Raw genomic sequence first — 22,850 nt, forward strand, 5'->3', positions numbered from 1 at the left:
TGGGTGTCCCCCCCCCAAAGGAAGGCCATTACGGGGAAGCAACTTGGTTATCTGCTTCTGCTGCTGTCCAACAGATCGGAAGCCCCCGCAGGGCCCTGGAGGCAGGGGGGGGGGAGTGTGATGGATGCTCCCCCTTCCCTTCCGTCACAGCAGCGTGGAGTTTGATGGAGCCCCTGTTTTATGGAGTGTTGGGCGGCCTCTAAACAGGCCTCATTTGTTTCCTCCGCCGGTCTTGGCCGCCGTTGCTGCTGGTCCATAAAGCACAGCCTCTGGGACCGTCCAGGCCATGGCGAGGAGGGGAGCCCAGGGGCTGGGCTGGGGGTGGGCAGGCGAGCTGCAGCCCCTCGTGGGGCGGAGAGCCGTCCTTCTGCCGCTTGCTGGAGACGTGACTTGCCGACTAATGAGCACCTGCAGCTCCCGGGGTCAGGAGAGGATCTGGGCCCTGCGTGGCATGTATTCTGCATGTTGGCAGTGCAGGGTGAGGGGGCTGGGATAGGGCTGCCTAGGAACGAGCAGCCTTGGCGATGCCCACTCCTCAGCAGCCTCTCCTGCAGCCTGGCACGGCCCCCTCCCCTGGAGGACTTCAGCGTCTGTGTAATAAAGGGAACCGATAAAACTCCCTGTTAGCCAGGACCCCAAACTGGTGCCTGTGTTGGGTCTCTGCGCAGAATTCCTTCAGGAAAAAACATTCAGCATGGGGGGGGGGGGAAAAGGGAGGTGGGTCCTTTCATGCCTGGTCTTCTTTCCCAATGATTGGCCCTGTGGCCGGGTCAAGGAAAAGGAAGTGTCCGTGGCCAGTAAGCTGTGTGACCCTGCCAGGCTCTCCTGGGGTACAGAAAATCAGGAATCCGAGTTGCAAGCCCTTGTTGTTGTTTAGTCATTTAGTTGTGTCTGACTCTTCTTGACCCCATGGACCATAGCACGCCAGGTACTCCTGTCTTGCACTGCCTCCCGCAGTTTGGTCAAACTCATGTTCGTAGCTTCGAGAACAAGCCCTTATAGAATTACAAGCCCTTATAGAATTACAAAATTTATGGTATCATAGAATCGGAAGGCTCCCCGAAGGTCATCCATCCCAACCCCCCCAGCAATGCAGGAATGTCAGGTAAGGAATCCCTTGCAGTTGGCCACCCAACCGCTGCTCAAAAACCTCCAGTGAAGGAGAGTCCACCCAAGGTGGTCCGTTCCACTGTTAAATGTTTCATCAGAATCTCTCCCCTTGTCATTTGAATCCATTGCATCCGTTGGAATCCTGCCCTCTGGAGCGGCAGAAAACGTCCTTGCTCCATCTTGTTTTCTCCTGCTCTGGAGGGCAGGACTCGAACCCATGGCTTCAAGTTATAAGAAAGGAGATTCCAGCTAAACATCCGGAAGAACTTTGCTCTATGAAGCAAGCAGCCTTTCCCTATTCTCCCTAGAATAGCTCTCCTGGCTGGGCACAATTTCCGTTTTGTGTGTGTCTGTGTGCGCCCACAGTTTTTGTTTTTACTGACAGGCAATTTTCTGTTTGTTACTGACAGTCTGCAAACTTACTGACAGTTGGCAAGGCGATGCGCCGTTGCTCTTGTAACTTAATAATGAGAGCGCCTTCTTCCTCTCATTCCGCTCTCCCCCATTTGGGAAAACGCATCCCTCTTTATCTGTGTGGACGCTGTGGATTCCTGGCAGTCCTTTCTGATTGGGGAGGCAGTGCCGGATCCCTCCCCTGGGCAGGGCAGCAGCTGCCGGGCCCTCCGGGGGGGGGATAGGGGGTTGTGTGGTGTAGTGGTTAGAGTGCCAGACTAGGACCTGGCAGAGACCTGGGTTTTATTTTTATTTTTTTATATTTCATGAAACATTTTCAGTGGACAAATAAAGTGAAAGAAAATAATAATACAATATAATAATATATCTTATACCCTGGCCGAGTTGCCCCAGCCAATCTGGCAGCTTCCATCATCATAAAAACACAGCAAAGCTGCCTTCAGATGTTTTTGGAAAGGTGTTTGGCTGTTTATCTGCTTGTGATCTGGTGGCAGAGCGTTCCGCGGGCCCTTGGGAAAGGTGCTTGAAACTGTAATACAATTTATAGGTGTACGTGATGCTTTTATTCCAAGAAGTATGCGATTCTTAACAGGTCGTTATAATTTTTATGAATGCATTCCCTTTTTTATGGCAGTGGGAAATGGCAGCGCCCCAGAATCATAAGGAAGCACCGGGTCTCGGAAGAAAGGCAGGAAAGAGAGGCAAGAAAGGAGCCCGAGTCCTTTCATAGGCCTTTCATAGTAGAGAAGGCAGGCAGGCAGACTCATGTCTGTGGGGCCACCACCGTAAAGGCCCTGCTGGTCCTTTGTGCCGTCTTCCTAAGAGATGGCCCTGGGAGGCACTAGACTGGGGCCTCTGCACTTCTTCATAACATGCCAGGATCATATGGGTGAAGATGACCCTTTAGATCAGGGCTTCCCAAACTTGGGTCTCCAGCTGTTTTTGAACTACAACTCCCATCATCCCACACTAGCAGGATGGGAGGATGAGAATTGTAGTCCAAAAACTTCCCTGAGTGTAAGAAATAATTTCATAAAGGCCCCAAAGTTTGGGCAGGGAATGGAAGCACGAGAAAACAGTAAACAAAGAAGCGTCGGCCAGTGAGCTAGGCATCGTGCTCCCCCCGAAACACAGGAAGCCCCGAAGATGGAGAGGGCAGGAGTCCTGGCTAGGAAGTAGCTGCAGCTCCCAGTCTGATGAGGGGGGGCAAATGGGGCAGCCTCTCTGCCAGGCCAGAGCCCCCACCCATGTCTCTAAAGGTGCTACAATGAGGGCGAGGGGTCCTGGGAAGAGACAGCTCCCAGCCGAGCCCTTTTTTGAGGGGCAAAAAGAGAAGCGTTCCTGGAAACTCCTGCCAGGTGTCTTATCAATGGGAACCTCCGAAACAGAGCCAGAGCCAGAATAGGGTTGTCTGCTGGCTGCTGGGATCCTGGCAGAGGAGGCTGGGCTGGGCGGGCCTGGGCCAGATCCTGCCAGCCGGGCGCTGCTCATGTTCACAGAGTCCATTGTGTGTGTGTGGGGGGGGGATTGAGAGATGTTAAATGATCACTTAACCCAGAGCACCAACTTCGTCTCCCTTGCACCAGTTTAGCTGAGCCTTCGCTGTTCAGGTAATCTTCAGCCGCCTTTGCTAAATTCGAAATGCCGAGATGATGAGAACGGCAGTTAGAAAAGTAGCTGGGCGTTCAGGCATTTTGGGTATTTGTATGCTACCTTTTGTGGAGTGTCCCTAGGCGCTGCCCAAGGAGAAAAAGAAATGCAACCCATTAAAGAAACAGCAAAGGAAAAGGTTAAAACAGTGCGGAAGAATTTGATGCAGGGCAAATGAACAGAGAGAGGCAGCAGGAAAGGCAGCAGACCCCAGCATGGGCTCTTCCGGGGCGAGTCTCTGTCAGGGGGGTGTTGCTAAGTTGCTGTTCCCCTTCTGGCGAGGGGCTGGGAGGGGGCTTCCTGGGAGCCCCCCCCTCCAATCTCTGCCTGCTGCCAGAAGTCCTCTGCCAAGCACCAGCCTCACTCGCCTGCTTTGAAATGAGCCTGGAGTGATGCTCTTCTGCGGAGATGCTGGGGGGGGGTCATTGGCTGGGGGGAGCCCCCCCTCCTCCCAGCCAGTATGGTGGGGCCAGGAAGAAGCTCCTCCTTTGGTGGCCTCCTGGCTTGCTCTGAGCTGGGAAGAGGCTTCCAGGGAGGGGCCGTGCCTCTCCATCAATCACCCCAGGCCTCTGCTTTTCATCCTACCCTGCCCTCCTCTCTCCTGGGCGGAGGGTCTGCAGCCCAGTACTCCACCCCCTTTTCTTGTGGGTCTTGAGAAGGAAAGGGGATGGAGCCCACAAGCTCTTTGCCTCTTGGGGACCCCCTTGCTTTGCTTGCAGAGGGTTTCCCTTCTTGAAATATTTACTATTGTTATAAGAATTTTAAGGTCATATATATATATAAAAGATGAAGGTTCATAACTGTATATATAAACCACATGTCTGAAACCCCACACAAAAAAGTCCTGAACAAATTGACCTCAAATATTTCTCTGCAAGGTCAAAGTGGGAAACCCCCCCCCATTGTCTCTTTCCTCACAAATCCTGTCTTAAGGGCACATTTAAGATATGAATAGGGCAATGGTTCCCAACAGGTGGTCCGCGGGCTATGCCAGAGGGGTCCGCAAGATGCTATTAGAAAAAAATATATATTAAATATATTTCGTATGATAACAGATTTTTTGTTTTGGCCGCTTCCTGCATGAGCAGAGTCTAGCGCAAAACTAGAATTAGATAGAGGCAGTAGTTCTGCTGTATGCCGTTAGGTGGCGCTTTACAAACACTACTGTTTTGCAAAGAGGCAGCGCGCGCATTCTACTAACGCTCACCTCCCCAAGATGCTTTGCGCGCGTCGGCTTCATTTGTGCGCTACTGCGCAGGTACCCTGTCTTCTCCATTCCCCTCCCTCCTCCCTGGCGCGCACTGCCTCTATGCAAAACAGTAGTGTTTGTAAACAAAGCGTTGTTTTTCGCGGAAGCTACAGTTTGCATAGTTAAAAATGGACCGTTGGTTAAAAAGTGGTTCATCTCATTAAGAACTGAAAATTAAAACTAACTGTATACTGATGGAGTACTCTGTTGCAACTGTAAAAAACGTATAAATATAAAATATAAAAAGACTCTTCCAGCTGAACTATTATTCCAGCTGAACTATTTAAAATTTTAAAAGATGATGCTGTTAAGGTGCTACACCCAATATGCCAGCAAGTTTGGAAAACTCAGCAATGGCCAGAGGATTGGAGAAGATCAGTCTACATCCCAATTCCAAAGAAGGGCAGTGCCAAAGAATGCTCCAACTACCGCACAATTGCGCTCATTTCACACGCTAGCAAGGTTATGCTCAAAATTCTACAAGGCAGGCTTAGGCAGTATGTGGACCGAGAACTCCCAGAAGTGCAAGCTAGATTTCGAAGGGGCAGAGGAACCAGAGACCAAATAGCAAACATGCGCTGGATTATGGAGAAAGCTAGAGAGTTCCAGAAAAACGTCTACTTCTGCTTCATTGACTATGCAAAAGCCTTTGACTGTGTCGACCACAGCAAACTATGGCAAGTTCTTAAAGAAATGGGAGTGCCTGATCACCTCATCTGTCTCCTGAGAAATCTCTATGTGGGACAAGAAGCTACAGTTAGAACTGGATATGGAACAACTGATTGGTTCAAAATTGGGAAAGGAGTACGACAAGGTTGTATATTGTCTCCCTGCTTATTTAACTTATATGCAGAATTCATCATGCGAAAGGCTGGACTAGATGAATCCCAAGCAGGAATTAAGATTGCCGGAAGAAATATCAACAACCTCAGATATGCAGATGACACAACCTTGATGGCAGAAAGTGAGGAGGAATTAAAGAACCTTTTAATGAGGGTGAAAGAGGAGAGCGCAAAATATGGCCTGAAGCTCAACATCAAAAAAACCAAGATCATGGCCACTGGTCCCATCACCTCCTGGCAAATAGAAGGGGAAGAAATGGAGGCAGTGAGAGATTTTACTTTCTTGGGCTCCTTGATCACTGCAGATGGTGACAGCAGTCACGAAATTAAAAGACGCCTGCTTCTTGGGAGAAAAGCAATGACAAACCTAGACAGCATCTTAAAAAGCAGAGACATCACCTTGCCGACAAAGGTCCGTATAGTTAAAGCTATGGTTTTCCCAGTAGTGATGTATGGAAGTGAGAGCTGGACCATAAAGAAGGCTGATCGCCGAAGAATTGATGCTTTTGAATTATGGTGCTGGAGGAGACTCTTGAGAGTCCCATGGACTGCTAGAAGATCAAACCTATCAATTCTTAAGGAAATCAGCCCTGAGTGCTCCCTGGAAGGACAGATCGTGAAGCTGAGGCTCCAATACTTTGGCCACCTCATGAGAAGAGAAGAATCCTTGGAAAAGACCCTGATGTTGGGAAAGATTGAGGGCACAAGGAGAAGGGGACGACAGAGGATGAGATGGTTGGACAGTGTTCTCGAAGCTACGAACATGAGTTTGACCAAACTGCGGGAGGCAGTGCAAGACAGGAGTGCCTGGCGTGCTATGGTCCATGGGGTCACAAAGAGTCGGACACGACTAAACGACTAAACAACAACATAAAAAGACTCTTAATTTGGCTCTCACTTTTTAATTTTAGGATTAGGAATTAATGGGGGTCCTTGTCACAATAGCGGCTCGATGAGGGGTTCTCGAGAAAATTTTGTTGGGAACCCCTGGAATAGGGTGTGAGCCTGTGACTGGCCAGGCTCCCCAGGTAATCGAGTCGAATGACCATTAACAGGTAACCTGCCAAAACAAAATAAAAAAATTCCATGGACCATAGCATGCCAGGCACTCCTGTCTTGCACTGCCTCCCGCAGTTTGGTCAGACTCATGTTCGTAGCTTCGAGAACACTGTCCAACCATCTTGTCCTCTGTCGTCCCCTTCTCCTAGTGCCCTCAATCTTTCCCAACATCAGGGTCTTTTCCAAGGATTCTTCTCTTCTCATGAGGTGGCCAAAGTATTGGAGCCTCAGCTTCAGGATCTGTCCTTCCAGGGAGCACTCAGGGCTGATTTCCTTAAGAATGGATAGGTTTGATCTTCTTGCAGTCCATGGGACTCTCAAGAGTCTCCTCCAGCACCATAATTCAAAAGCATCAATTCTTCGGCGATCAGCCTTCTTGATGGTCCAGCTCTCACTTCCATACATCACTACTGGGAAAACCATAGCTTTAACTATACGGACCTTTGTTGGCAAGGTCTAAGTAGCACCTTAGAGACCAACTAAGTTTGTCATTGGTTTGAGCTTCTTCAGATACACTGAACCAGAAGTCACCAGATGCTTATATATAGTGAGAGGATGGGGAGGGGTATTACTCAGAAGGGTGGTGGGAAAGGGTGATTGATTGACTGATTGATAGCTGTTGACGACTGTTAATGACTGCAATTGGCCTTACAGGAAAAAGCAAGAGGTGAGATGCCAGACAGGATAAAAACAACGCACTCAGATTTCTGTTGTACACCACCTTTTCTGTGGTGTATCTGGGGGGTGGTCTTGGGCTACACCCTGCTGGCAGGCAGGAGCTGCTGCTTCTGGGCGCTTGAGCTCTGTGCCCACCCTGCTCTCCCCACCTCCCGAGAACGTGCCCTTCCAGGAAACTTTTGCTCAGGAGAAAACCTCCTCCAGCTTCTAGGCTGTGTGCCCAGGGCGGGTGGCATTCTGTGAACACTCAGAATGGATTTGACGCCTCAGGTCTGAGCAGGTACACAGTGGGGTGTGCTGCCTCTCGCTGGGGGAGGCCCATCTGTCCCTTGGATGTTTTCTCCTGCCGGCTTTGGAGAGCAGCTGCTTTCATAGCTCTACAAATTTAGTCCTGGGTGCCAGATGTGGGTTGCTGGGGAAGGATACAGAAAGCCAGGAGTTCCAAGGTGGCTTTCTCTGAAATGCTACCAATTCCAGGGCCAGCTTGACGGGCACAGCTTGTAGTTTAAGGGTGAATTTTGGACACAGTGGAGAGGTAAAGGATTTGGATTACTATGAAAGATGCAGGAGGAAATGATTAACAGTAGGACCCACAAAGGGGAGGAGGAAAGTCCAGGAGATTCTTTGGAATCTTGTATCTATGTTGGATAGGTGACTGTAAATTTCTGAAAAATCTGAATAATCTGAAAAAACCAAATAAAAAAATTTATTTTAAAAAATAGGCTTGGGGCGTCTCAGTGTATGGGTGAGATTATGGGGTCAACGAGCTAAAATTTCTGGATTCCCTCAATGACTGTGCCATGTAGCAGTTGGTCATGGGACCGACCAGAGAGACAGCGACCCTGAATTAATTTGGATGGGTGGCCTGGTGCGAGACGTAAGTGTTGTCGAGCCTGTTGGGAGCCATGACCATCATGCCGTTAAATTAAATAAATGTTTCAATGGCCAGTTGCCCAGGAAACCCGACATCATCATCACACTTGACTTTGGAGGAAGCAACTTCCCCAAATGAGGAGGCTGGTGACAAGGAAGCCGAGAGGCAAAGTTGAGAGGGGGAAATCGGTCCCAAGTGCTTGGGAGTTCTTTAAAAAGACAGTATTAGAGACTCCGCTGGAGTGTATAGCACAGATCTGGAAAGTAACCATGAAGGCCCAGGGGATGCCCGTGTGTTAATGCGCACAGTCGAGGAAGGAATTAGAGGGAAGAAGCCTTCCGGGGGGGGGGGGGAGAGGTCCTGGCCAAAGAAAGCGGAACACAAACCCAGGTGGGGAGAGAAGGCAAGAAGACGGTAAAGGATGCTTAAAAAAGACCTTGAGAAACACATTGCTGAGAACATGAGGACCGCCAGCGAGACGTTCTTTAAATTCATTTGTCTCAGGAAACGGTCTAGGGAGGTGGTTGGCTCCTCGGATGACAGGAGAGTCAAAGGGATAAGGAGATTGTGGAGAAGCAGAACGAGTTCTTTGCACCTCTTCTCACAGCGGAGGGTGCAGGGGAGATTCCAGTGACTGAACCAATCTGCAAATGGGGGTGTGGGAGAGACAGAGACCCCAATTCAATGTTTGTTTGCTCTTTCTGAAATCTTGGGGCTGCAGGGAGAGCTGCCTGCCTGCCTGCCGCTGCTTCTTCAGGAGCTCCTTGGAGAAAGCTGGCTACGTTCTGCACCGAGAAAGATGGATAATGAGTCTCACAATGGAAATTAAGGCTAAATTATGCAAATTTCATGCTGTTTTCCCTCTGTTTCCTGAACGTTGTTCAGCTCTTTCAAATGAGTGGAAGTTAAGAAGATTTGCCAATGTGTTATTGGGAGGGACGGGAACGAACGGTTGTGCTTGGTGAGGAAGACCACAAATGGAAATGCCATTTCACAGGCAGAGCCCAGGGAAGCCCCCCCCCCTCTCAGGGAAGGAAAGAACACATTTTGTATGTAAAATAAGCTATACTCCCCAGTGCAATACATGCAAGTATTCACATCCCTTTTCTCGATCACAATTATTTGGGCATGTGCCGGAGTGAGATTGGTAGTCAAAGAGACGGGGGGGTAGTTGAAAAGGGAGTGGAGACACTGAGCTGGTTTTGCATGGTGGTTAAGGGAGTGAGCATTGAGCCAAGAACCCAGTCTTCCCCAGATTTCAAATCTCTTTGGGTGGGGTCACGTGACTTGCCTTGCTTTTAGCCTCAGTTCCTTCCTTGGGGATCAAGCGTCGGGCTTATCAAGGAAGCTGGGGTTTTTTCCTTTGGGGATCATCCAAAGGGGGCCTCTTCTTGGGAAGACGATGGCCAGGGGTCGCGCTGCTGTCCCGGAAACCCTCTCCAAGGCTGGCTGTGGGGCAAGTGTGTTCATTTGCCCACACTTTTGAAATGACATTTTTACATTATACAGAGATGCCTCTAGGTTTCTCTCTGCTGTTTTACACTTTTATTCAAAACAAAATGAAAAAAATCCTTCCAGTAGCACCTTAGAGACAAACTAAGTTTGTCATTGGTATGAGCTTTCGTGTGCATGCACACTTCTTCAGATACCTTGTTGTGGTACTGCGTCCATCACGAGGGGTCCATGTGGAGTCCCTTTTTGTGTAACATTTTTTTTGGTGGTAGTTGGTGATCAATGTTCTGTTCATTAATGTGTTGGGAGGTTGGTGGTTGTTCCCCAGGAGGCTGAGAGATGTTGTGTTGTGAAGATTTTGTTTGTTCTACTTTGTCTTGTTCTTGTGTGTGTTGAAAGTGCTCCTTCAGGCGTAAATGGCAGAAAAATGCTTCCAAGTCCCCACATGTGTGGGGATTTGGAAGGGCAGAATGATAGTCCATGTGGAAGGACTGATGCACACGAAAGCTCATACCATTGACAAACTTAGTTGGTCTCTAAGGTGCTACTGGAAGGAATTTTTTTATTTTGTTTCGACTACCTCAGACCAACACGGCTACCTACCTTATAACTACACTTTTATTCAGTTACTGTTGTCATGGGATTTTAGTGTTTTATTGATTTCTTTTGTAATATGCTTGGTGCAACCTCTAATTGAAAGTTTTTGATAAGGGATAGGGTACGACTGTCCTGCTGTTAAGATGTGTCCCAGGGCAGGGGGCCTGCAGCAACGGGTGGGGGGGGGGCAGGTGCAGAGGTCTGTGCTTCGCTGGCCTTGCCTCCTCCCTCAATAATGTCTTTGGGAAGGAACTGGGCCAGCCGGGCTGGTGCATAGCTGCCAAGTTTTCCCTTTTCTCGCGAGGAAGCTTATTCAGCATAAGGGAAAATCCCTTTAAAAAAGGGATAACTTGGCAGCTATGGGCTGGTGCTGAGACGTCTTGGGAAGCCCATGCCTAATGGCCACTTCCACCACATGTGGAAGAAGGTGCCCAGTAAGGGGAGGGCTTAGGCAGCAACAGGGATGAGGGTGGCGCTGTGGTCTAAACCCCTGAGCCTCTTGGGCTTGCCGATCAGAAGGTCGGCGGTTCGAATCCCCACGACAGGGTGAGCTCCTGCTGCTCTGTCCCAGCTCCTGCCAACCTAGCAGTTCGAAAGCACACCAGCGCAAGTAGATAAATAGGTACCACTGCGGCAGGAAGGAAAACAGCATTTCTGTGCGCTCTGTGTGTTCCGTTGCGCCAGAAGCGGTTTAGTCCTGCTGACCACATGACCCGGAAAGCTGTCTGCGGACAAACGCCGGCTCCCTGGGCCTGAAAGCGAGATGAGCGCTGCAACCCCATAGTCGCCTTTGACTGGACTTAACCAGGGGTCCTTTACCTTTACCTTACCTTAGGCAGCAACGTTTCTGCACCCTAGTTTCTGGAAACCGCAAGAGGGGAGAGTGTTTCTCTTGTGTTCGAATCCTGCTTGTTTCCCTTTGGGGAATCTGGCTGGCCAGTGCGAGAGCAGGATGCTGGACTGGAGGGGCCACAGGCCTCATCCACCCAGATCTTCTGATGGGTTTGGTGACCTGGCCCCACTCAGTTGGTGCTTGCCAACTCTGCATAGTTGCACCTGGGAAGGTGAGCCTCAGCTGGGGAGTTCATTGAAGATGCCACCCAACTTCATTCTCTTTCCCAATCCCAGGGAGGTGAAGAGAGGTTGGGGGGGGGCTGGCCTGTCCACCCCTGTCTTTGCTGAGGAGCTGGCTGACCCTGTGACCATTTTGGTTCCCAAACCTGCCTTGTGGAATCAGGGTCGTCTCTTTCCCCTGCCTGCTTGTCATGGCAATAGTTTCCCCGCCAGGACTTGCTTTAACCCCCTTACCCTTAATTGGCTCTCTCCTGGCAGAAGCTCCTTTCTGCGCAGCTAGCGGAATATGATGAGGTTGCCGCGCGTGAGAGAGAGAGAGAGAGAGAGAGAGAGAGAGAGAGAGAGAGTGATCCGCTTGAGTCGACAGCACCTCTTTGCATTGTTATGCTCAGGGCTTGTAAAAGTCCAGACAGTTTGAAAGGGCTTTAAAGGCGCTCTTGCGGCCTTGATGGGCTTGAACGCTGCCTGTCTCTGCCTCCCCTCCGCGGTGGCAGGGAGCCTGTGGAGCTAGAGGGATGAACCCGGAAGGCGCTGAGAGAAAGAGAGAGGCGCTGTGTGTGTGTGTGTGCGCGTGCATGCATGTGATGATGCACCAGTAGCCGGTGTTCCTCTTGGCAGTGCACGAGATGCTCTTGAAACCCTCCACCTCCCAGCATTTGCTTGAAGAGTCCTTGTTTGCTCGCAAAGCCCTGTGACCACCGGCCTGGAGTGGCGGCTCTCCAAGCCCCTCGAGCTCTGAGGCCACAGCTCTTCTGCGCAGGACCCGCCATGTGCTTTCCTGCCCGTGGGCACGCTTGTACTTTTGGACTGTGCCGTGGGCACCACCTTGTGGGGTGGCTTCTCTGCCCGCCAACACGGAAAGTGTGTTTGCACACGACATCCGTGTTTCCAAGCGATTTCATTAGGCGTTAGCTGACTTCTACTGTGAGGTGAGTGAGTGCTCTGTGGGGAGCTGGCTTTGGGCACCAGGCCCTTTGGCAGACCAGCTCCGCGTTGCAAAGGTGCCTGCAGACAGGACATGCGAGGGGGGCTCACATTGGTGACCCCTCCTTGACAACTCGCCCTGCATATGACAGCCTTGAAACTGCTTGTAAAGAAGCTGGTAAAATGTGGGCTAGACAATGCTACCATTCAGTGGATTTGTAGCTGGCTTACTGACCGAACCCAAAGGGTGCTCATCAATGGCTCCTCCTCATCCTGGAGAGTAGTGACTAGTGGGGTGCCACAGGGTACTGTCTTGGGCCCAGTCTTATTCAACATCTTTATCAATGACTTGGATGATGGGCTTGAGGGCATCCTGAGCAAGTTTGCAGACGACACCAAATTGGGAGGGGTGGCTAATACCCCAGAGGACAGGATCACACTTCCAAATGACCTGAACAGATTAGACAACTGGGCCAAAGCAAACAAGATGAATTTTAACAAGGAGAAATGTAAAGTACTACACTTGGGCAGAAGTGGACACGGAGCAATGGATTCAAACTACAAGAAAGAAGATTCCACCTAAACATTAGGAAGAACTTCCTGACAGTAAGAGCTGTTTGGCAGTGGAATTTCCTACCAAGGAGATCTTTAAGCAGAGGCTTGACAGGCATATGTCAAGAGTGCTTTGATGGTGTTTCCTGCTTGGCAGGGGGTTGGACTGGACGGCTTTTGTGGTCTCTTCCAACTCTATGATTCTATGCTGTGGCTGGTCTCCCTGTTGGGGGTCTTTCCTGGAGAAAGTGTCTTGAACAAAGACCTCCTGCCTCCTCTCTTCCTTTCTTACTACAGTTCAGCTAAGATTGTCAGTTTGTTCTCTGCAACCAGGGGAAAGAGTTTAGAAGAAGATGTAAAAAAGGGTAAAGGACCCCTGGACAGTTGTTGTTGTTGTTGTTGTTTAGTCGTTTAGTCGTGTCCGACTCTTCGTGACCCCATGGACCATAGCACGCCAGGCACTCCTGTCTTGCACTGCCTCCCGCAGTTTGGTCAAACTCATGTTCGTAGCTTCGAGAACACTGGACGGTTAACCTGGACGGTTAAGTCTAGTCAAAGGCGATGGTGAGGTTCCAGTGCTTATCTCGCTTTCAGGCCGAGGGAGCTGGTGTTTGTCCGCAGACAGTTTTCCAGGTCACGTGGGCAGCAGGGCTAAACCGCTTCTGGCGCAACGGAACACTGTGATGGAAGCCAGAGCGCACAGAAATGCTGTTTTCCTTCCCGCCCGCAGCGGTACCTATTTATGTACTTGCGCTGGCGTGCTTTCGAACTGCTGGGTTGGCAGGAGCTGGGACCGAGCAGTGGGAGCTCACCCCCTCGCGGGGATTCAAACCGCCGACCTTCTTATCGGCAAGCCCAAGAGGCTCTGTGGTTTAGACCACAGCACCACCTGCGTCCCTTTGGAAGAAACCTTGGAACCTGTGATACAGCAAGTTGGTCCATCAAGCTCTGTAAACTGACTGGGCAGGGCTTCAGAAGAGAAACACCCCCCTCCTTTCCTGGAGGCTTCAGGAAGAACCTTCTGACGGCTAGAGCTGTTTAGCAGTGGAATGGCCTTCCTTGGGAGGTGGTGGGTTCTCATTCATTGGTGGTTTTTAAGCAGAGCTTGGATGGCCCTCTGTCACGGATGCTTCAGCTGAGATTCCTGCATTGCCGGCGGGGGTTGGGGGGTTGGGCTAGATGCACCTTGGGGGTCCCTTCCAGCTCTCTGATTCTATAAGTAAATGGGAAGGAGGGAATTCTGATAGGGTGGGAGAATGGGGTGCTTTCAGAAGGCATCAAGGGGGTCTCTCTGTGCTCTCAGCGGCCTGGGTCCCTCCCCTCTGAACGGCTCGCTGGCTGCGGAGGTCCTATGTTGGGGAGGAGGGTGGCTCCCTCCTGCCCTTCTTGCACCTCATCTGGGAGGCTTGCTCCCTCTGCCTATTCAACCAGCACTTAACTCTGGGGGCGTCCGTCCTTCTGAAGCTCTTGTCAGTTTATTCTGGGCATTTTAGTGGCCTTTCAATGAATGGGTCAGTGATTGAGTTCGCCCCTGACGCTTTCAGGGCTGGTCTCTGTTGCCTTGCCTTTAACTTGTGCATGCAGCCGCTTCAAATGCTTCTGTCAAGAGGCGGGATGCAGATAATTTGCATGAAATGCGCTGAGAGCTAGTCCTGATCTACACAGAGGAGCCGAGCGCCTGCACTTGGCTGCATCGCACCATTTCCCCAAGAGTTAGTTCATGTGAGTGCCGAGCTCTTTGTTTGGCTAATCCTCCAGATGTGTCTTTCTGGGAAAGGGGGAGAAACCACACAATTCTTGCAGTTTCTGAGTCTTGAAAGGCTCAGGCAGGGTGTTCCTGGGTGAGAGCTCCTTCCCACACCCTCCCTGCTCATCTTGACCATGAGTGGTGGTGGTTGGGGGGGGAGGGGGTCCTCATTTGTTACTGACCCACTCTCTGTTCCAGTTCAGGTAACCCAGCAACACCTCATTTCGGTGAATGCTTCACACTCCTGCAAATGCTTCTGAAAGCAGCCTTGGCTTCAACACCCTGCCTGCCCTGAATGTCCCCATATTCCTCAGAGGACGGTAGGGTGGAGGAGTCCTGTGTCAGCCATTTAGCCTCACATGCTTCTGTGCCACCCAGGGCAGCTGGTGTGCTAACTCTAAGCAGAATCCAGGCGCATGGGGTGGGCTGCTCCGGACCCAGACCTGGCGCTTGGTGCAATTGCACCCGTTTCCCCAAATGGCACTGGCGAGCTCTGCCCGGCCTCCGTGGCCAGAGGCAGCCATGCTTCTGAATCGCAGTTTCTGGAAACCACAGGAGGGGAGGGGAGCTCTTGTGCTCGGCTCCTGCTTCCTGGTTTCCCATTGAGGCATCTGGTCGGGCCTTGGGCCTAATCCAGCAAGCTTTTCTTGCGTTCAGATGCTCTTGCAATCCATCAAGCAGAAGCGGGAAGCCTCGGGCGCTTCTGCCTCTGGGCCTGCAGCTTCTCTTCCTCCTCCTCCTCCTCCTCCTCCTCCTCCTCCTCCTCCTCCTCCTCCTCCTCCTCCTCCTCCTCCTCCTCCTCCTCTGTGCTGGTGCTTCTTGCCCGTCCCTGGGCCAGCGCCCGCCTTCTCCTGCCGGCCTGAGCCTCCGAGCGCCTTGTCTAAGCACAACCTGGCAGGCTCTCGCTGCTGCAGCATGTGCTGCCTTGATGGGCCTCCTGCTGGCACATCAGATGCTACCTTCGCAGCAAAGCCCTTCTTGCTGGCAGCAGGCAGGGAGGCGTACCCTGGGCTGCCCTCTGCACTGTGGCAGCCGCCGGGGGTGGGGCTGGGGGCTCTTGCTCTGCCTGCCCTGCCTGCCTGCCTGCCTGTGGGCTCAAGGGTCCTCTGACTTCCCACCCCCAGCCTTAAGGCAGAGGATTGAGCAGGCTTGCAGGGAGGCAGCGGGGGGGGGGGAGGGGGAGGAGTTGGGTATGGGTGCTTCCTCTCCCCTCCGTTCTTGCAGGACGAGGGAGTCCCTGCATGCAGACTAAATAGGTTTGCAGACTAAATAGGTGGGGAGGTTTGTGTGTGTGTGTGTGTGTGTGTGTGTGTGTGTGTGTGTGTAATAATTTTTTATTTGATTTTCAAAAATTTAAACACGCAACAAAACCATTTCCAAATCTAATCACCGAGATGACTCTGAATCTCCTGACTTCCCCCCCATCCCTTCCGTGGGTCCTATTGATTCTATCTCAACTGCATATCAATACTTTTCCAATTTTTCATTTCCCCAGATTATCTATACTTTCTGTTACGTTACAAGTGTGTTTAAAATCCTGCTACTGCTCTCACCTTTTTACAATGATTTTGTATATACGTACAGCCATACCTCAGTTTAAGTACGCTTTGGTTTGAGTACTTTCCGTTTAAGTACTCCGCGGACCCGTCTGGAACGGATTAATCCACTTTCCATTACTTTCAATGGGAAAGTTCACTTCAGGTTAGGTACGCTTCAGGTTAAGTACAGACTTCCAGAACCAATTGTGTACTTAAACCGAGGTACCACTGTACAGTACATTATAAACATTTCCCATTCTTTTTAAAATTTCTTCTCTTCTTGATTCCTGAGCCATTTCGGTGTAGTCCATCAACTTGATATGCCATTCTGGTGGGGATGTTTTCAGATCCCTCCCGCGGCCTCACCCCTCACTTACTTTTTAAAGATTCTATTTATCAATTTTCAGAAAAAAAGATAATTGACTTCCCTTCCACCCGTCCATGGTTTTCTCGTTATTTTTTGCCACTATATATTATACTTCATCTATACCGTCTTTTCTCAACTTTATTCGCAAAATGACTAAGCTCGTATTTTGGGGACCTGTTCTCACGGTTTGCTTTCTGCCACACTCCGTGGCCCTTCCTTTCTTGCTTCTTCTGTTTGGCAAGTGGAGCCAGCCCTGCGGTGCCCACCTCCTGCCCAGCTCCCTGGCCCTGCCCATTCCAGTCCACGGTTGCCGCCTCCCCCCCCCCCAGCTTGCCCCAGAAGCAGCGGAACTGCCTAACTGGTACTGAGCTGGGATAGCTTCCTCCGGGCAGAGAGGCGCCTTTCTGCCTGTCCATTGCAACGGGCGTCTCCTGCTGTCTGCCACGAGGTCTCCCCTCCTTGAGCCTCTGCCGCTGCTGCTCCTTCACCTCTGCCTGCCTCTCCTTCTAGGTCAATGTCACGGTGGACTACATCCGGCCAGCTAGCAGCGCCACGGACACGGCCCCCGCCTTCTCGGAGCGCACCTGCGCCACCGTCACCATCGGCGGCATGTGAGTATGGGGTCCGGGCAGGGGCCGGATTGAGCTTTGATGCGGCTTTAAGCTACTGAAAGTAATGGGGCCGTTTCTATGTCCAGCTGTTCTTTGTCAACAACAAATTGTCGCTGTTTTTTTGTGTTGAATAATAATAATAATAATAATAATAATAATAATAATAATAATATATTATTTATACCCCGCCCATCTGGCCGGGTCTCCCCAGCCACTCTGCGCGGCTTCCAACAGAAGAATAAAACACAATAATCTATTAAACATTAAAAGCCTCCCTGAACGGGGCTGCCTTCAGATGTCTTCTAAAAGTCTGGTAGTTGTTTTCCTTTTTGACATCTGTTGGGAGGGCGTTCCACAGGGCAGGCGCCACCACCGAGAAGGCCCTCTGCCTAGTTCCCTGCAACTTGGCTTCTCGCAACGAGGGAACCGCCAGAAGGCCCTCGGTGCTGGACCTCAGTGTCCGGGCAGAATGATGGAGGTGGAGACGCTCCTTCAGGTATACTGGACCGAGGCCGTTTAGGGCTTTAAAGGTCAGCACCAACACTTTGAATTGTGCTCGGAAACGTACTGGGAGCCAATGTAGATCTTTCAAGACCGGTGTTATGTGGTCTCGGCAGCCACTCAGTCACCAGTCTAGCTGCCGCATTCTGGATTAGTTGTAGTTTCCGAGTCACCTTCCAAGGTAGCCCCACGTAGAGCGCATTGCAGTAGTCCAAGCGGGAGATAACTAGAGCATGCACCACTCTGGCTAGACAGTCTGCAGGCAGGTAGGGTCTCAGCCTGTGTACCAGATGGAGCTGATAGACAGCTGCCCTGGACACAGAATTGACCTGTGCCTCCATGGACAGCTGTGAGTCCAAAATGACTCCCAGGCTGCGCACCTGGTCTTTCAGGGGCACAGTTACCCCGTTCAGAACCAGGGAATCCTCCACATCTGCCCGCCTCCTGTCCCCCACGAACAGAACTTCTGTCTTGTCAGGATTCAACCTCAATCTGTTAGCCACCATCCATCCTCCAACCGCCTCCAGGCACTCACACAGGACCTTCACCGCCTTCACTGGTTCTGATTTGAAAGAGAGGTAGAGCTGGGTATCATCCGCATACTGATGAACACCCAGCCCAAACCCCCTGATGATCTCTCCCAGCGGCTGCATGTAGATGTTAAAAAGCATGGGGGAGAGGACAGAACCATGCTGTTTGGTAATTGATGGACCTAATAGGTATCACAAGCCATTTATACCTAACAAAATATGTACTGTATCGAAGTAATTGTTGAACTGAAATACAATTAAGAAGAAGTATATTAATAGTGAAATACAATTAAGAAGAAGTATATTTTTGGGGGGCGCCCAAGAGAGTGGGGCCCTAAGCTATAGCTTATACATAAATCCGACACTGGGTAGGGGGGAGGCTGGCCCGTGAAGGATGCCAGAAGAGCCCCAGGTGGCCCACCCAGCCCCGCAAGATCTTCTCAGGGGGCGACTCAGGGGCCCCAGGGGGGAGAAGGCCATTTGTGGTGCCCAGCAGCTGGCGGTGGATGCTGAGGCGTTGTAGAATTGGAAGGGACCCCAAGGGGTCATCCAGCCCAACCCCCTGCCATGCAGGAATCACTGCTCAAGAATCCATGACCGATGGCCATCCAACTTCTGCTTGAAAACCTCCAAGGAAGGAGAGCCCACCGTCTCCTGGGGGGGGGGGATCCTCTTCCACTGCTGAACGGCTCTTACCGTCAGAAAGTTTGTCCGAATACTTAGTTGGAATCGCCTTTCTTGCAACGTAACCTCCTGGGATAGCTCAGCTATCGGGGTCGTGGGTTCGAGCCTCACCTTGAGCAAAAGAGTCCTGCATTGCTGGGGGTTGGACTAGATGCCCCTCAGGGTCACTTCCAGCTCTGCAGTTCTGGGATTCCGTGACTCCTGTTGACTCATCCGTTGAGTCCTTTCTCAGCCCCCCCCCCCGCCCCAGTGGCAGGAGACGAGTCCTTTTCCCAGCCAATCAGGTTCCTCTGCTTCTCCTCACCTGCCCTCGCGGCTTCTTCCCTGGGCAAGAGGAGCCCACCTTCTCCCTTTCTCACGGCTTGCGCCGTAGCTCAGTGGCGGGACTCATGGGGAAGAGGCAGAAGACCTTGGGGGCCCCCGGGCAGAGGGTGGCTCATCTGTGCCCAAGACCATGGCTCAGGGGGCAAGCCCCGCCCTTGAAGGCGCCTGCTTCAGTCCCCAGCGGCTTCTCTGGGTCGGAGTGCGAGAGACTCTCTCCCGGAAACCCTGCGGAGCTGCTGCTGCTGCCAGCCATTGTAGGCTGTGTAAGGCAGCTTCCCTGTGGCCAAGCCCTGCTGAGCTTTGGAGATGGAGGCTGGGCCTGCCTTCCTGCCCTGTGGGGTTTGGGCCTCTCTGTCCCTGCCCCAGAAATTTTCGTGCCAGGACGCCCCACAACATGCCTGCCTCTTGCTGCCTGCGGGCCGTTTGCCAACCCCCCCACCCCCCGACGTCTGATCTGTCAAAAGCGCTCTTAAGGCAGAAGAGTCTGCTCACTCGGGGAGTGAGGCTGCCTTTGAAAGCCTCCCGGCTCGATTTTCCGGAGGAAATTAGGGTCTGCGTTCCGTGTTTGTGGGAGAGCAGAGAGCTCTCTGCGGCTGCTTCTCTCGCTCAGCTTCCCTTTGAGAGGCAATGCTGCTCTTCCACAGTTTAACAAGATTCCCTCTCCAGCTTTCATCCGCGCTCGCCCAGCCCCATTCTTTCATGTGGGTCTTGCGTGAGAGAGTCACCTGTGCCGACCCCATTGCCACCCCCCAGAGGCCAGAGCTGCTGCAGGGCCTTTCGAGCCCCGAAGGCGGCTTTGGGGGGGGCTGGCTGGCTGGATCTCCTTGGGAGCCCCTGGGGAGGGAGCTTTTCCAGCTCGGGTCAGGTTTTTTTTTTGGTGGAGATTCCTGCATTGCAGGGGGTGGGACTGGATTGCCCCTTCAGGGTCCTTTCCAATTCTACAGTTCTAGGACCTCCTGACTGCATGATGAGGAAGGCTTGGAGACCTCCAGAGACCACCAAGCAGGCCATGCTGGGCGCCATCCGCCGCTGCAGCCTCTGCTTCCCTCCACTAGGACCTGCCTCCCCAGCCCCCTAATGGCTTGTGGGGCCGCAGAGACCTTGGACGTGCCCTGCGTGTGCATTCTGGCACCGTGGGGCCAGGAGCTTGCTGCCCTCCGACCGTGACAAATGATGGAGCCAACCGTTGCATGTCCATTTGATATGCTGGTTGCGGCAAGAGTCCCGGGGGGTGGGGTGGGGTGGGGTGGAGGGTTTGCACTTGTGTTTTCCTCCCCCTGCTCTGCTCTCCCTCTGACTGCCACCCCCAACCTCAGCCTTGAAAGGGCAGATCGGCCGTTTGGTAGATGGAGCAAGGGGGGCTTCTGAGGGAGGGGGTGGGGACAGCTGTTTGCGGAGAGCTGAGGGGGCCCTGAGAGTCCTGGCAGGGCTGCAAAGTCCTGCCCCCGTGTGCCCCTCAAGGGTGCTGCCAGATCACAGAGTCAAGGCATCACAGAGCTGCAAGGGACCCCCCGGAGCCCCCTGCCACTCCTTGGGATGGGAGTGGCAGGGCGCCTCTGCGGTGCTCAGCGTGGAAGGCCTTCCTGGGTCCCTTGCCACCCTGGCGGGAGCCATGCAATACAGCTCCTCCCATGCTGGTCTGGCAGCGGCAAGCCAGGGGGCAGAGTGATTGTCCTGGGAATGGAGGTGGGCAGAGACCAGGGTCCCCTTGCCCTCTGCCGGACGGCTCTGCGTCTCAAAGGGGCAGCTCTGACTCTGCTCTCTCTTGGTGGCAGAGGGAGGTGGCCGCTTCCTGGGCGGAGGGGTGCAGAGGGAAGGGGCCAGCCTCTGCCAAGGGATTTGGAGCCCCAGCTGCTCGTTGGGCAGACACCCCTGCCAAGCGCAGCCATATTTTTTTGCTAAGTTGCGGGCAGGAGTCAGGTGCGTCTGCGGGAGGGAAGGAAGTCTTTGAGCACAAGATCCCTCCTTTCCTCCTGGCGCTTCTGGAAATGGAGGAATCGGTTGAGATCAAGCAGGAGCCTTTGCTGCATTCTTTCCGGCGGCTGATGAAAACGTTTAGACTAGCCTACCCAGTTTAGACTAGTCTACCCAGAACAGGGACCCAGGTGGCGTTGTGGTTAAACCACTGAGCCTAGGGCTTGCTGATCAGAAGGTCGGCGGTTCGAATCCCTGTGACGGGGTGAGCTCCCGTTGCTTGGTCCCAGCTCCTGCCAACCTAGCAGTTCGAAAGCACATCAAAATGCAAGTAGATAAATAGGAACCGCTACAGCGGGAAGGTAAACGGCGTTTCCATGTGCAGCTCTGGTTTGCCAGAAGCGGCTTTGTCATGCTGGCCACATGACCTGGAAGCTATACGCCGGCTCCCTTGGCCAATAATGCGAGATGAGCGCGCAACCCCAGAGTCGGTCACGACTGGACCTAATGGTCAGGGGTCCCTTTACCTTTACCTTACCCAGTTGCTTAGAAAGTATTCTAAATCTCTTTTCATATTTTAACGTTGGTCTGTTTTAAAATAGGATTGCGATTCCACCACCTTCAGTTTTATGGTTTTATCTTTTTGTAAAACCATTTTTTAAATAAAAAAAAGCAGTGTATAAATTTTATGAAACACAGTGGACCCTTTGGATACAAATTAAATTCGTTCTGGGGGTCCATACTTAACCTGAAAAGTCCGTAACTGGAGGCGCTGTTTCTGCGCCCGTGCATGGCACAATACAGCGCTTCTGCGCACGCGGTGAAACCCAGAAGTATACACTTCCGGGTTTGCTGCATTTGCCACCCGAACGTTACGTATCCAGAGCGTACATAACTCGAGGGTCCACTGTAAATAAAAACCAGCATGCAGAAGTATAGGGGGGGGGGGCAGAGCAGAGCCATCCTGGCTACTAGCCTCCTCCAGGACTTTCCCCAATCCTCTTGTAAAGCCATCCAAGTTGGTGGCCATCATTGCCTCCTGTGGGAGGGATACAAACAAACAAACAAAAATTCCTTCCAGCAGCACCTTAGAGACCAACTAAGTTTGTCATTGGTATGAGCTTTCGTGTGCATGCACACTTCTTCAGATCTGAAGAAGTGTGCATGCAGTGTGCATGCATGAAGAGTTGGTCTCCAAGGTGCTGCTGGAAGGAATTTTTTAAATTTTTTGTTTTGACTACGTCAGACCAACACGGCTACCTACCTGTACCTAATCCTGTGGGAGGGAGTTCCACGGGTTAACTGTGCTGCGTGAAGAAGGCAGGCAGGCAGGAAGGGAAGCCTGCATGCGCCTGGGAAGCGCCTCGGACCTGCATGGGCTGTGTTCCTTGCCTCCCTCCACCCCAGGCAGCTGCTCCAGATCCCCTCCTTGCTGCTCCTCTTCTGCAAATCACTTCATAGAATCATAGAATCCTAGAGTTGGAAGAGACCACAAGGGCCATCCAGTCCAACCCCCTGCCAAGCAGGAAACACCATCAAAGCATTCTTGACATATGCCTGTCAAGCCTCTGCTTAAAGACCTCCAAAGAAGGAGACTCCACCACACTCCTTGGCAGCAAATTCCACTGCCGAACAGTTCTTACTGTCAGGAAGTTCTTCCTAATGTTGAGGTGGAATCTTCTTTCTTGTAGGTGGAATCTTCTTTCTTCCTATTCGATGCCTCGGTTGGCTGGCATCTGGCAAAGATGCAGCTGGCTCTGGGGAAGAGCCTGCGAGATGCTGAATGGCAGCACCCAGGGACAAAGCCCCCGGCTGCTGGGGGCAGCCGGCCTCTCTTCCGGCAACCTCCCAGGGGCCAGAGGCAGAAAAGGAAGGGGGCAGGAGTGTCCATTTTTGCCTCTGTGCAGCAGGAGCGTTCCTGCAGAGCTTCATGCAAGCCTCTCTGCCCGAAAGCAAGAGGCCGTATGAGGACGGGATGCAGGCCAGGGTGGGGGGGGGTGCGAGGGGAGAGTTCTGAGGGCCAAGCAGACACACACCCCCGGAGGGTGGCATTTGAGCTTCATTTTGCACAGAGCAGACCCACTGAAATTAATGGACGTGGCTAGCTTAGGGGGTTGGGCTAGATCAGGCACCCCCAAACTTGGCCCTCCGAATGTTTT

The 22,850-nt window shown here is 52.2% G+C and overlaps 1 protein-coding gene across 1 annotated transcript in view; it reads left to right on the top strand.

The window, feature by feature from the left end:
* SND1 (staphylococcal nuclease and tudor domain containing 1) overlaps nucleotides 1-22,850 on the top strand; it is a 241,695-nt gene that overhangs the window by 97,181 nt on the left and 121,664 nt on the right. Inside the window, exon 12 of the mRNA XM_060279344.1 lies at nucleotides 16,638-16,738. Coding sequence (XP_060135327.1) covers nucleotides 16,638-16,738 — 101 coding nt within the window. The remainder of the gene's footprint in view (nucleotides 1-16,637; nucleotides 16,739-22,850) is intronic.

This window comes from Zootoca vivipara, chromosome 10, assembly GCF_963506605.1.
Source record: "Zootoca vivipara chromosome 10, rZooViv1.1, whole genome shotgun sequence".
Lineage (NCBI taxonomy): Eukaryota > Metazoa > Chordata > Lepidosauria > Squamata > Lacertidae > Zootoca > Zootoca vivipara.